At 30.4% G+C, this 14,186-nt stretch overlaps 2 protein-coding genes across 3 annotated transcripts; both read right to left on the bottom strand.

The window, feature by feature from the left end:
• Positions 1–2,920: 2,920 nt before the first annotated feature.
• Positions 2,921–8,125, bottom strand: LOC137832231 (putative GPI-anchored protein At1g61900). Of its 2 annotated transcripts, none has more exons than XM_068640280.2 (8): positions 7,630–8,125; positions 6,008–6,184; positions 5,300–5,905; positions 4,832–5,077; positions 4,684–4,695; positions 4,356–4,499; positions 4,140–4,184; positions 2,921–3,346 (listed from the first exon to the last, which is right to left on the bottom strand). In XM_068640280.2, the coding sequence occupies exons 1-8, from the start codon at positions 7,682–7,684 to the stop codon at positions 3,273–3,275; spliced, it is 1,359 nt and encodes a 452-aa protein (XP_068496381.1). In that variant the 5' UTR covers positions 7,685–8,125; the 3' UTR covers positions 2,921–3,272. The 2 variants fall into 2 exon arrangements, with proteins under 2 accessions (XP_068496381.1, XP_068496382.1); XM_068640281.2 differs by having other exon boundaries at positions 2,921–3,343.
• A 4,320-nt stretch (positions 8,126–12,445) lies between these two features.
• Positions 12,446–13,186, bottom strand: LOC137832229 (uncharacterized). The gene has a single exon (XM_068640279.2). It carries the CDS (start codon positions 13,029–13,031, stop codon positions 12,657–12,659), a length of 375 nt encoding a protein of 124 aa, XP_068496380.1. The 5' UTR covers positions 13,032–13,186; the 3' UTR covers positions 12,446–12,656.
• Between the last annotated feature and the right edge of the window lie 1,000 nt (positions 13,187–14,186).

Below are 14,186 nucleotides of genomic sequence, written 5' to 3'. Positions count from 1 at the left end.
TATTTCTTGTTTTATTCGTGTTTTTTATTTTCTTTCCTTATGTATGGTCAACAATTAAAACAAAGTATGTATGAGAAATAATAATTTTCTCAGCCCTTTTGAAGTAGATGAAGACATAATGAAGGACAAAATACTTGAAGGAATTGAAAAGCTAAGGAGAACCTACAACAAAGCAACTATGGTTACATTTTTTAATCTAATCCACTCAACCTTTTTCAAACAGTTGAGCATATTTAAGTTTTAAATAATTATTACAAAACCAATAATCTATAACCAGATAATAGTATACAAAATTGCATTCAATAAATTTTAATTAAATGTATTATATTTATTTATTTATTATTATTATTTTCAAAAATAAGAAAATAAATAAATAATATTTTTAGGAAAATATATTTTATTTATGTAACATACATTAAATGATTCATTAGGCACAATAAATAGTCAAGTTCTCTCTCCATCTCCTTATCTTCCTCCTTCCCCTTTATATTAATTCTGAAAAGTCAGTTTTATCTTTTAAAAAAAATAAAATAATCCTAAATGAAGCATAATCTCACATTTCTAAATAACTTCGGTTGCACCCTACATCCCTATCCCTTCCTTCCAACCGCATCACTTTCATTATTCTCAGTGTTTGAGATATCAGTTTCATCATTCAACATGTTTTAACTTCATAAGATAAATTTACACAAACATGAGGGCTTGAGCCTCTTATAGTTAGAAGTTTTTTCTCATGTAACATCACAGAAATTCTATTAAGAAAATAATTATTATTGCACTTTTAAGGGTTCCATGAAGTAGACTCTTATTGCAATCTGAAGTAAATTGTGAACCCTCCAAATCAAAAGTGCAAAATTTTTATTTTTTTTTTAGTTATGTACTCCATTTTTGCATCTTGTTAGTTTTTTTTTCTAAGTTTTGTGGCTTATAAATTGTATAATAAGTGAACGATAACACAACTAACACCAGTAAAATCACTACAAAATTGACCTCAATCGTCAACGTTTCACCACCAACTAACACAAACAACCACCATCAATTAAGAATGAAGAAGAAAACATCACACTCTCAACATACTCGGAAATGTATTATTGAAATAAAAAAAATATGAAAGTGCCATAAAAAGATATGGAGATGCAGAGAGAATTAAAAAAAATCTGATTTTATATATAAATGATCAAATTAAAAATATGTAAGAGAATAATAATAATAATAATAGATTATATTTTATATGTATAGGAACCAATTAAATAAATTTGTAGATGTGTAAAGATCCAATTAAGCATTTGTTACAATATAATACTAAATTATATATTTAACCTAAATTAAATTTTTCTAATATTTGACTTGTCTAAAATATAGTAACAATAATAATAATGGTATTTCTTAAATTTTATGAATTAAATGTCTAAAGAAAGAAAAAGTTGTTGTTTATTATAACTTTGAGGTAAAATAAAGATTAACTTTAGCAAAAGGGGATAGTTAAATTTGTTTAAGAAAAAGAAGAGAAGTGAGTTTGGGATGTGGCAATTACAATAAAACCAGAATGAATTCATTATATCTTATTACTCAGGGTATAGTTATCAGATAGCAGCGGTTGAATTCCGTTGAGAATGAGAGTGACGGCGTTGGCCACTGTTTCACCATCTCTGAATGCATAGCTTAAAACCCTAAGTAGAGGAAGGACCACCACTCCTTCTATCAGACCAATAAAGACACCATAATAACTCAGAATGCTGCACTGTTGCATACAACTATCTTCATCTTGCAACACTCACGTCTTCATCAATTCAATGTAATCACGCACAAAACTCCCAGCTTGTTCCTGCATTAAATCCTATTCCCATCTTCACCATCAATCCTGCTATTCACATCCCTGCTTATGCTCTGTTAGGCTTAAAACTTACTAACACTAATACATCATTAAAAAGACTGTATAAAGTTTTTTTTATAATTTTACAAATTTAAAATAAATTAGATATCTATTTACAAATTTTATTAATAACTCATTAATACCACATGTTGTTTATCATCTTAAACAAGTGAGGAACTAATATAGGACTTTTTTGTACTTATAACAATTTAACCAAATCAATTTATTTTGAGTAAATTATATCAATACTTCATCTGCTTATTTACAACAATTATTTTAAATATACACTATGCAGTCATTTTTAAAATAATTAAAATATAGTAGGATAATCTACAAAACATGTCAATGTAATATCTTTTATATAATTAAAATATTTAGCATTGAGATAAAAAAAAGTATTATATACAATTTGAAAAATCTTAGAAATGATCATATAATTTATTAAATTATTTTTCACTCTCTAGTAGGTACTTCAAATGGGAGGGACTCAAATATTTTTGGATAAAAAGTATTAATTTTTAATCCTAAATTAATCTCAATATGAAATCTCATCATCCCTATAATTTAATCCTTCAACTTTCAACTTTTTGTTTATAAAAAAGCTTTAATCTGTATATTTTGAAACTTCAATTTTCATATTTTTGTTTTAAGTCTTATCAACTGTCTATTTTAGAATTAGGAAATGAATGAAACTCATTTGGCATGACTTCATGAAAGATAAGTCTAATCTTTCCTTAAAAAAAAGTGTCCATCCATTTTGTTTTCCTTTAAAACCCAACTCCTGAACATTTCTCAAGAAAAGCACAAAACATTTCTTGTAGTGATAAGAGTGAATGATGTTCTGTTTGATGAGTTCAATGTCAACTATAAATTGGTGAGAACCAAATGAGGTCATGAATTTGTGTGCAGTGACTTCTTGAGTGTAGTTTATGAGATTTTATAGCCCTCATGCTTAACTATAAGATTGGTGAGCTTGGGATGGACCTTAAAATCTTGGTTTTACAAGGAAAATAAAGTAGCATCATGATGACTGTAGAAAAATCTACATTGAACATAAATAACACTTCTCTAATAGACATAGAACTGAAAATTCCTATAATACTTAAAATGCATATCAATCTCATCAAGTTTCTGTATAACCTATTCTTTCTAAATTTTCTATATACAACAAAATTTATTACACAAGCACACACGAAGAATCATGAATCAAGAAGATCCGAAACAGATTGGACATTACCTCCAACTCAACTCAAATTTCTCTTTCTCATACAATACCTCCAACTCAGATTTCTCTTTCTCATACAACAGGTTACAACTAACTAACCTGACACTAAACCCGTATAAAACTATCTTCCTTGAAGAACCAGGAAAACTTCACTTAACAAGGAAACCCTCATAATTACATGGTTGCCATAAGGAGAAACAACAAAGCAGCAAGTATGACGAACAGAATCTCTTGGCTGTATAGGCCTGCTGAAAACAAAATACAGTGTCAATTGATAACACCAGATTAATAGAGATGCTATGATCCTTCAATCATATCCAAAGATCTGGTGTTACTCAGTAGTCTAGTTAACAGTTTCAATCAGTTAGAAGTATCCAAACCAATTAATCCAACTAAAACTTAAAAAAAAACTCTGAAGACATTGAAGAAACTGTAAAACTAAAAAGTAATTAAGCTGAAAGCCAATCCAATACAAAATGAACCAAACCTGTGTGTTTTAAATCATCAGAAACTCTTATATTATCTATGTACATTTAGAAACTTTGTTATTATAGCTCAAGCCAAATCTAGCTCCCACTCTTAAATTTTGAACATATATTATAGGATTGACAATTAATTTTGAAACTACATGTAGCATTTATATTGTATTTTGATATACTAAATGCACTTGTATTCAGTGTATTTGATAAATAAGCTTAGACTTTGTTTAAACTGGTATCTAGTGTTTGATGTACTTTGATCAAATTAAATTTCTATATTTTTTAGGAATTTAAATATTTTTGTTTTAAAGAAAAACTGCAAAATCATTTAAATTCAAAACAATTAAGATATGATGGGATTTACATTTTGAACCAAATCATTAGTGATATTGTAGGAAAACCGATTAGGTTAGATCAGGTAGCATTTCCTTCAAATATTCAATGTGATACGTGAACACCCATGCATCCTTCTTTTTATTAGTTTAAATTTTGAAGTGTTAGAAACTTCATAGGTTACAGATTACTACTGAACAAACATGAAGACTAGAAAAGGTTCTCTTACAACTTTGACTTGATGCTGCTGCAGGAAGAGCAGGGATGTTGACAGCTGCATGCCAACATTGTACAATTATCAGAAGTGTAGAAAACAAATATAACATTTTCAACCAAAATTACTAAAACGGAAAATTTGAAGCCAAAAGAAATCAGAAATAAAAATTAAAAAGGAGCAGTTTGCCACTCATAATTAAATTATAAACTTTTAACGCGATGTACATACATTTATTGCATGAGGAAGAAGTCAGCTGAGATGTAGAAGGCCAGGGAGCTGGAATATTATCATTTAGATCACAAAGGAAGCTGATCCCAGAAATCTTGTCAAATGTAGCATCTGAAGGCAAACTAGGTAATAGACATCCAGCCTCTGTTTAGGATAGACAGTGCAGCAAGTCACCTTTCAGTAAAACATTAATGCAAGAAGGGAAATAATGCAGCAAGTTATGTCTCAACAAAACATTAGTTTTTCTTAATTGAACCCCCTTCCCCTTCCTTCCCCATAAGTGGCACTTAAATAATTTACAGTGACATAGTGTACATTGTAGAATTACCTTGATTTCCAACTGAAGAATCCACATTGTCGATTTCCACACCAAGTTGAACAAGGGAAAAAGAAGAATTGTTAGCATCAGGTATAAAATATTAAAGGTATTGAGTGTGAGTTCATTATAATAACAAGAATGGACAAAAGAAACCAACCTTGTAGGGAAAAGTCTTTAAGGCTGATGTGACAAAGACCATAAATATCTGCAGTAATATTTGATCTTTTTAACTTCATTGCCAAAGTCTCAGCACAATCCAAAGCTTGCAAGTTCGTGATGAAGCTCTGTTTTTGCAAGTGAGACACATAGCTTTCCACAGCATTACAGCAGGCAGTTTTGTTACTTATCCCATCTCCACAACCTTTGGCAATTTGCATTGTGTCAGGGAAAACCAGGGGACAAGCTGATGCAGAACACAAAGAGAAAATCTATGTAAAAGAGCGCAATATTAAAGGGCCAGAAGGATTGGCATCATTAGGAATTATCACCAAGTGATTAGGTACTCAATGAAATCAAGTATAATAAACTAGAATGGTCATGCTATCATGAAGGAAAAAATACCCCAACTCACAATCTGCTCAAACTTTGTCAAGAAGGAATAATATAGCATTTAGCACAAACTGACCTTTGTTAACATTGCAATTAGACAGTCCTCTAAGAACTTTCTTGGCATGAATAGGTTCGAGCTTACTAGCTACCCACCGCAGGACAATATTTCTACAATCATTGATCCGTAGTGGGTGCTCAGGTGGAACATGTGCTGAGTCCATGGCCAAAATATCAGAACCTTTTGATGCAATGGTTGTAGCTGCTTCTAATATTGCATTCTGACAGACTTGATAGCAGCATTCTTTGACAGGATCAATTTTGTCACAGGCGGTAAGGAGCTTAGTAGTATCCACCATGTCATAAAAATCATTTACATTTTTTACCGGACAAGATGCTTCAGTGAGATTTGAAGAATGAATTGAACATATCTGCTTCAAATTGGTAGTGGCACCCTGGCCCATCAAAATCTGTTCCACATCTGCAAGGCAATGTTTAGCATTGGTACCATTTAAGGCAAGTACATTAGTATATTTACTGGATTGACCGATGAGAATTGTGAGAGTTGCTTCCAATTGGGGACAGCATATTACGTTAGCCAGAAATGGGGCAAAAACTTCCCAGCAATCAATTGCCGTTACACTGATCAAACTTTCAGCCGTGCTAAAGTTCAAAGTGCAGAGTCCTGCGACACAGGATACATTATAAAGACTGTAAGAGAGAGGAACATAGAACATTTAAGCATTTGAAAATCCAAAATAACAACAAAATTCATTTAGAAAGGAACCTGATAACTTTGGGATAGAGGTATTGGTGAATGGTGCGAGTGGTGAAGGTGCAAGAGGAAGAAAAGGCTGCGGAGCACCAAGAGGTGAGATTTTAGGGAGCATAGAACCCACATGGTTAACCATTCGTACAGGACCTTGAAGATGATTGAATCTACTGTTATGGGATTCAAGTGCGCCTAGACCAAAACACAAATAAGAGAGAATTTAGCTTTTGTTCACACCTATCTCTCCTCTTGCTCACTCAGTTAGAATGAGTTAGCAAAGCAAGGAATTCCATACAAAAGGTTGCAAACATGATGTTGTGTTAAATTCTTACAATTAATAGCAACTACAGTTCAGGCATGTGGAAGTGAGAACATATCTTATTGTTAAAAGGTGATGAAGCATGGAAAGGCTTCTTCAAATCAAAATTAATTAATTCTCACCAATAAAAGCTTCCATTTACCAACTTATTTTTGTTTCAATTAATCTGTCTATTACATTACAGTGTCAACGTAGTCCAATTTTGCTCAACAGCAATAAAAATGAAAGACTATTCATCAGCGAATGATACAATTAGTAAAACGGACAGCCTTCGAATGTAATTGAAATTGACACTTCTAACTATATGTCTAGCATCATCACAACCAAATAAGAAAGTTATTTGTTGAACTGAAGCAGCGGATAACAATGACAGTAAATGATATAACTAAACTTCAATTCATTTCGTGATGTCCAGCACACTAAAATTTTATGGGGAAGGGATGGTTCTCTAGCATTGCAACCCTGACTCTCCAAAATCAAGGGTCCTGCTATACCAATAAAAAACTAAGGCTTAATTACTTATTTAGTCCTTATAGTTATATAAATTTTACCTTTTGGCAATTTTAGTCCTTACTTATACCAGTTTAATCTTTTTTACTCCCAATACATACCATTTTTTAGTCCTTGTCATCTAAACTGATTGGGATTAAAAGAGATTAAAAATAGGATGTAGAAGATAAAAGAAATATTTTTTAAACATAAGGACTAAAAGGTAAAGTTTGTTAAAACTATAGGGATCAAACAGTAATTTAAAAAAAAATTAGCATGTAGCCTAATTGTGGAAGATGAATTCTATAATGCACAGGCTAAATCACACAAGCTCTGTTGCTAATTTTATCAAAGACCACTAACTTGTAAAAAACAGAAACCTCGCTTGTACAAGAAATAATAATTACATAATCAACTTGGCCACGATAGCAGCAATGTTGAAACCAAAATTCATGAACCAAGTTTCTCTCTTTTATCCGTTGCACAGAAGATTAGCCTTGAAAGGCCAAGTGAAAATGAAACAATACCAAAACCCTAACTCTTCGTGCTGCGGTCACTACCCCTTCTCAATTCTCACCACATTGAACAATAGAAATTAGCAATAGAAAACGCAAATACAGATAATAACGCAAATGGAGAGTTAATTAAACTCGAAAAAACCGAAAATTTATCAACAACCAATGCACTTTAAACTGAACAGCGATGATCAAAGTTTATTTAGCTCAAACACTGGTCCTCAAAACATGTAACGGACTACGTAACACGCCCACATGAGTAATAATAAGACAGATCAAAGAAGAGTTAAAGAAAAGTGAGAAGAAGGACTTACAGAGAGGCAGGAGAAAGAGAAAGAGGGTGAGGAGGAAGAGGAAGAAGTGGGGCATGGTGCAGAAATCGAAAGCAGCATTCACGGAGAGAACAAAAAGGTGAGTGGTTGTGGCATTTGAGACAGAAGACGAATAGGAGGAGGAGGAAGAAAAAGAACTAGAAGAATCGAAACGGGTTCATAAGATAAAGTGAAGTGTGAAGCGAAGAAAGGATGGAAGAAAAAGAAGAGTGAAAGCCATGAATGAATGAATGAGGGTTCAAAGTGAGTGGGGACTGTGGGTGGCAGGTTCAGTAAAAGCTGTCTGGTGAGACCCATAAGAAGGAGAGAGAAAGAGTAGACCCCACCATTACCATTTGCAATCACTCGCACTTAGCTACCGCATTTACGCCATTCATTACCTTTTTTTATTTCACTGCTTCCTCTGCTTTTTGGTTTTTAATGTGAAAATTACATAAACCAATTTTGGTTTTCAAGAACTTCTTATTCACATACAATTAGAAATTGAAGTGTTAGTTACAAGTTTAAAGAGCTTAATTTTGGATTAAGTTGTTGTATGTGTGACAGAATGTGCCAGCTCCTAAGTGATGTTTTTTTTTTGGAAGTAGTTTGTCTCTTTGAGGTTTCGTGTGTTGTATGTTTGGCGCCAACTGTGTCGTGTGGCAGTTGGTAGATACCGTGATTAATAGGGTGCGTTTGTGGGTGTTGCTTTTATTTATTTATTTTGACGTGGAATGACAAACGGAACGGAGGCATATTTTGCTCCTACTACTACTACTTTCATTTATGATTTATCCTTAATGCATTCAATTCGGACATAATTCCTTATGGGTAATGACCCGTTTTAAGTATGATTTTTCAGATTTTATATCGCCAAATCAAACCTGCTTCTCTTCTCTGTTCTTAAACACTCTTCTTGTTTTCGTAATTCAAATGTTAGGTTGGTTCACGTAATTCCAGCTACCAGTTTTTAAAATCTAACTGTATTAATTCAAATAATTGTCATTTTATTTTTCTCGAATAATATTAGTTTTCCTAAAAAACTATTTATAGCCTCAGATAAAATTATATACAGCTGATTTAGTTTCAAAAAGATTAAATTAATTAACTGGCAAAGCTCTCTCAACAATTTTTAACTCAGACATGATTTTAAAACTTTAAATTCAAAATTCCTTTAAAAAGTTCAAGTAAAATAAATTTATTTACACATGACAAACTCTTTCAAAAAATTAAATAATAAATAAAAATAACATGAAATAAATTTATCCATCAACTAAAATTAGTTTATACACAAATTAAAAAGTTATATGAAATTTTTTCGCATATTAGTTTTGTTCGTAACTTTTTTCTTTCTTAAAATTATTCATACGTAAGTCATTTAAAATATTATTTATAACATAATTTAAAATAGTATTTTAAAGTTAATTTAAAAAAGAAATGGTTGCTCTATAGAGCATAATAAGTTTTTTTAATGGTTAAGAGACATGCAAACAACTTTTAAGTTGTTCTAAAAATTTATGATTGCTGCTCTTCGATATCCATATTTTTTTAGATGAATGAAAAATAGGTGTATGTAAAAGCAATATAAAAATGATGGATTTTTAATTGTAATGAAGTAAATGTTTATATTTTCAAAATTAATTTATACCTAAATATTGATATTGGACATCTGATGAAGAGAGATGTTTCTTAACAGTGTTGATGTTATTACTAGATAATAATTAAAATTACAGTTATGAAAATATTAATACAAACCAACATATGATGTTTGGTAACTTTTTTAGTTTCAATCATGAACACTAACACTTTGTATAAAATGAAGAGTAACCTCCAAATATGCAGGTTTTCGAATTTTATGAAATGTTGATTTGAGTTAAACAACTAATCATTATGGTAGAGTTGTAAAAATGTATCAAAGTTATCTATTACTATTACTAGTATGATGTTGTTGTTGAGTATAAGACTTTACTTTTCACATTACTCCTAAAAAGAATACATATATTTCATCAATAAAACAAAATATTATATTATAATAAAATAATAATTTTTTAAAGTTAAATAAATATAAAAGATGTCAACTTATCAGTCTTTAAAATTAAAAAATAATATATTAGAAATGCTAAAGCAAGATATGCTAAAGCGGACAAACCGGTCTGTCAATCTGTCCTCATTTAGGTGGGATGGATTAACTTTTTGAGTTCGTCAACCCGCACTATCCCAACCTTTTTAAGCTCTCAACCGAAGACTAAGGACAAGACAAACTAGGAAACAACTCGTCATTCTTTATTTTTGACATTTTTAAAGAAGAATCTCATCATTTTGAAATTAAAATTGGTGGTGGTTAATGTTTTATATACAACTTTATTTACATCAATTTTTTTATAAATCATTTGATTCATTAAGGTATTGTTGATATTTACTTTATTTTATTAGGCATTAAACTTTTTTTATTAAAATATTAAAATTTGATTCAATTTTATTGATTTCCCTTGTATTTTTATTATCTAAAAAGTATTATTAATTACTATAATAGAGTAAATAGATCCAAAATAAATAAATAAAAACTTAAAAAAAAAAAGTGGTGGGGCGAATTATATGCTTTTATGAGATTTTCAAAGCATATAAGGTAACATTATTGTAAAAATCATAGAAAAACTGTGTTGGAATTTTTTCAATTATATCTAAAATTTCTCTCTGAAGATCAAAATATTAGACTTTGTTTGTGAGCTGATGGATTTACTCCATTCACAGTACCTTATTATTGATGGTCAATAATTATCACCGTACAATCTCTCTAATCATGTATGATGACTCCATATTCCATATATGTTTCTAACGTTGATCATTCCATATCTATATAATCTCTGCAAACTTTTAAATGGATGTGTATTTGTGGCAATGGTACATTAATTGCAACGATTATGAAATGGTAATCTAATTACATTTTATATGATGCCCTCAAAACAAAATTTCTATTAAGAGTTACATTGATGTGGACAATAAATTATTTTCTTGACGTTTTATGTATAACCAATATGTTTGAAAAAATTTAAAACTCTATCTTTAATAAGTGAAAACAATTACTTTATTTAATTGTCGTTGATGATGCTTACTTTTTTTATAATAAAATAAAAAAAAATAGTCTCCATTTAAAAAATAAATAATATATATATAGTATTTTTGGTCATGGACATTTCTATAATTAAAAAAATTATTTTAAATTTATTCACATTATATTGAGTAGAAATCATGAAACAGAAACTAATTTAAAAAAATAAAATAAAAAATAATTAATTATTATAGTGATTAAATTATAGATTATTTTAGGAACTAAATAAAATTTTTATTTTTAAAAATTTTAATTATTGTAAAATTTCTAAATTAGTATTTAATTAGCAACCAAATTTTTTTTACCAAATTTAGAAACTAAATAATTGATAGTTAAAACATTAATTGTGATTCATTAAAATAAGAAGACAATATAATAACATTATGATACGATGTTATTATTTTTCATCAAGAAATGAACATTAGTTATTAGGTTATTAAAAAAATATAATATAATTAATGCCTAACCAATGCCGAAAGAAAAAGTTTGTAGAAACAATATTAAAATATATTTTGAATAGTACAAAACTTAAGCATAAAAAGTTATTGAAGAAGAAGGCCCAGACAACAATTCATTGAGCTAGTTAATGCCCGCAGCTAGCAATCTCTGCGCCCAACATCCTGACACCTCCCAATTCAGTACTTATTAATTCTTTTGTTTTAAACGATTCATATTTCAAACTCCAAAAATTAAAAACCAGCTCAAACTCAACAAAATTTAGATGAGTTCGATGTTTTTTTTTATCTTGCATGAGGTCATATTTTTCAATTTTTCACTCAAAATAATTGTTTCCCTTCCTAATTTATGCATATAATTAATTTTATTTCAGTTTTTTCATCTACTGTTACTGTTATAATATGCCACTTACTAAAACGAAGAGTAAGCACCATAAAAAAGATAGTATTATGTGTAGGAAATATCATAAGTACTTTTAAGACTGCATGTTTGTTCCTCTTGTAGTCAATCATATTTCAGTTCAATGATTAGTCACCATAACTAAGAAGTCTTGGGCCTTTTCTGTATAGGTATCTTGGGAGTGCCATGTGAGTGAATTTTACGTGAATAATTAATTTTTTTTTGTGATAGATATAGATAATATATCATCTTATGAATTGATTTTATAGATTAAATTAAATTTAAAATTCATTTATAATATTAAAATTTAAAAAAATATATATATTTTAACAAAAATTTGTTAAAGTGATGTGTGATTATTCAACTATCCATTATATAATTGTAAGCATTAGCCGGTTAAATTGTGAACAGTAAAATTAAAAAAAAGGAAATAATGATCGATAATTTTAGTATATAATTTTTGATGTGATGTATTTAAATATAAATATATATATATATAATAAAGAGTAAATTTGTAATTAAATGATATGAAAAATATTAAAATAATAATATTAGATTAATGTGATCGTATAAAATTTTGGTTTGTGGATATATCATTAAAAAAAATAAAAAGACAATTACTTTTTGACCTTTTCAAGTGCGAGCTAGATATGAATAAATAAATAAATTCTTGTGAACAACAACTAAGACAGCCAGATTATACCTTCTGGACAGGTTTGTTCGCGTCATGGTTGATGAATACACGAAACTTCTTTGATTCGGTCTCTTAACAATCCCTGTTGGGATTTGATACTCAAGTCTTATATATAGATATAGATATAGATAGTTGCATAAACTACAAATACATATGTAATATAATAAAACAGTGAGTTACTTTGATAATTTCTATCAATTTTACACAAGAAACTCGATCTACAATTTTCACTTTTCTGATGTTTCAGTAGCAGAACGACGACTATACAAATCACACATTCCCAACCATAAAAGAAAAACAGAAGCTGAAAACATGGAAAACAAATAAAAAAATCAGCTAAAGTAACCTTTCTCAAGCTCTATCTACACACCACTAATTAACCTCAGGTATACTTTGAAGCACGGGTCTCCAAGATCTATGATGAACATCATGGTCCTCGTTATGATCTCTAGCGTGAATTAAACGAGCCAGAACTTGTTCACCCAAATGCTTATTACTCTCTTTCCCTCCCAACAACTGTGCCAGCTCCTTCTTCGAGATCTTGATCTTCACCTTCCCATTGGGATCAGAAGAAGCTCTCAGCACACCCAAGAGCTTCTCCTTCTCCTCCGCGTTTTCCAAACTCGCCTCATCAACTTCATCAAACACCTTCCCCGAACTCATACTCCTTCTCTTAGACGATGACAAAGAACCCCAATCATCACCACCCCAATCCATAGACGACTCCGTGGCAAAACAGTTTCCCATATGATATGTATATACTATTGTAAATATCTACTAGCTTGCTCCACTGGTTTCTTTTGGTTGATAAAGTTTGTAAAAGTGGAATGATGAGAGAGATTTGTACATTGCGGTGTGTTGATATATTTATAAGGGTGATGCAAGAGGTGGGTAATTGGGAAATTGACTTTTGCTTATGAATTTGCAATTGAATTAATAAATACTTGGTAAATGTGGCAGATGGCTAGATGTGGTATAATTTGAATGTGGATGACATTGGAAACTGAAAGGGTAAGCTTTGTTGACCAAATTAAATTAATTTTGTGATTTAGGGTACAGGGACGTGTAGGACCCAGATGAAGTAAGGTTACTTGATTGGCTCCATCATCCATATATTATTGTGTGAAAATGGAGGAGAGGGAGCATCTTTGGAAGTGTGTGTGAATGCCTATATGCCACTGGAATCTTGCCTTTCTGATTAGTTTTAGCATCACGTGTGGGCTTGGTTAATTAATCTTTTTCTATAATCTTTTATCCTCCCTCACAAAACCAATCTTCAGCTTTCACTCATGCCACCCATATAAAAAATTATAAAACTATCTTTAATTCAAAATTATAATATATTAAAAACTAAACTACTCAATTATATACTTTCAGAAATATCCTTATCATTATTATACGTGAGATATACAAGGTGATATATAAAAGATTAAACATTTACTTTTATAAAGTCTTGAAGGAATAGAAAAGGAATCACTGCAATTCTTTGTTAGTGGGTTTTGGGTGAAATCCGTCTGTTGAATTTTGGGAACACCGAAAGAAGAGAGTTGAATGATGTATATCCTGTTTTCACTGAGCAGATAGATTTGTTCCGTGATGAAGAGAATGTTGGAGTGAAAGCAAGAGAAGATGAGTATAATATTGAGACTGAGAGATTTGTTTGGAAATGGTTGCACATGGCAAGGAAAGATATTTATGCGTATGCGTTGTTGGTAATAAGAAAGTAGAAGGAAGAAGAGCCACAAATAAGGTTCTCTAAGCTGGCTAGTGTGGCTATGGCTGTAGAGCATGCATTGTTGTCGGTTGGTAGTTCAACACATGCAATCACTCTAAACCTATTCAACACTGTATTTGAAGTTTCTTAGAAACACCACATAATCTTCTTTATCTACTAACCAATTC

This window comes from Phaseolus vulgaris, chromosome 6, assembly GCF_051622355.1.
Source record: "Phaseolus vulgaris cultivar YP4 chromosome 6, ASM5162235v1, whole genome shotgun sequence".
NCBI classification, from domain to species: domain Eukaryota; kingdom Viridiplantae; phylum Streptophyta; class Magnoliopsida; order Fabales; family Fabaceae; genus Phaseolus; species Phaseolus vulgaris.
Note: the sequence above shows the minus strand (reverse complement) of the source record. Positions and strands in the feature narration are given on the sequence as shown.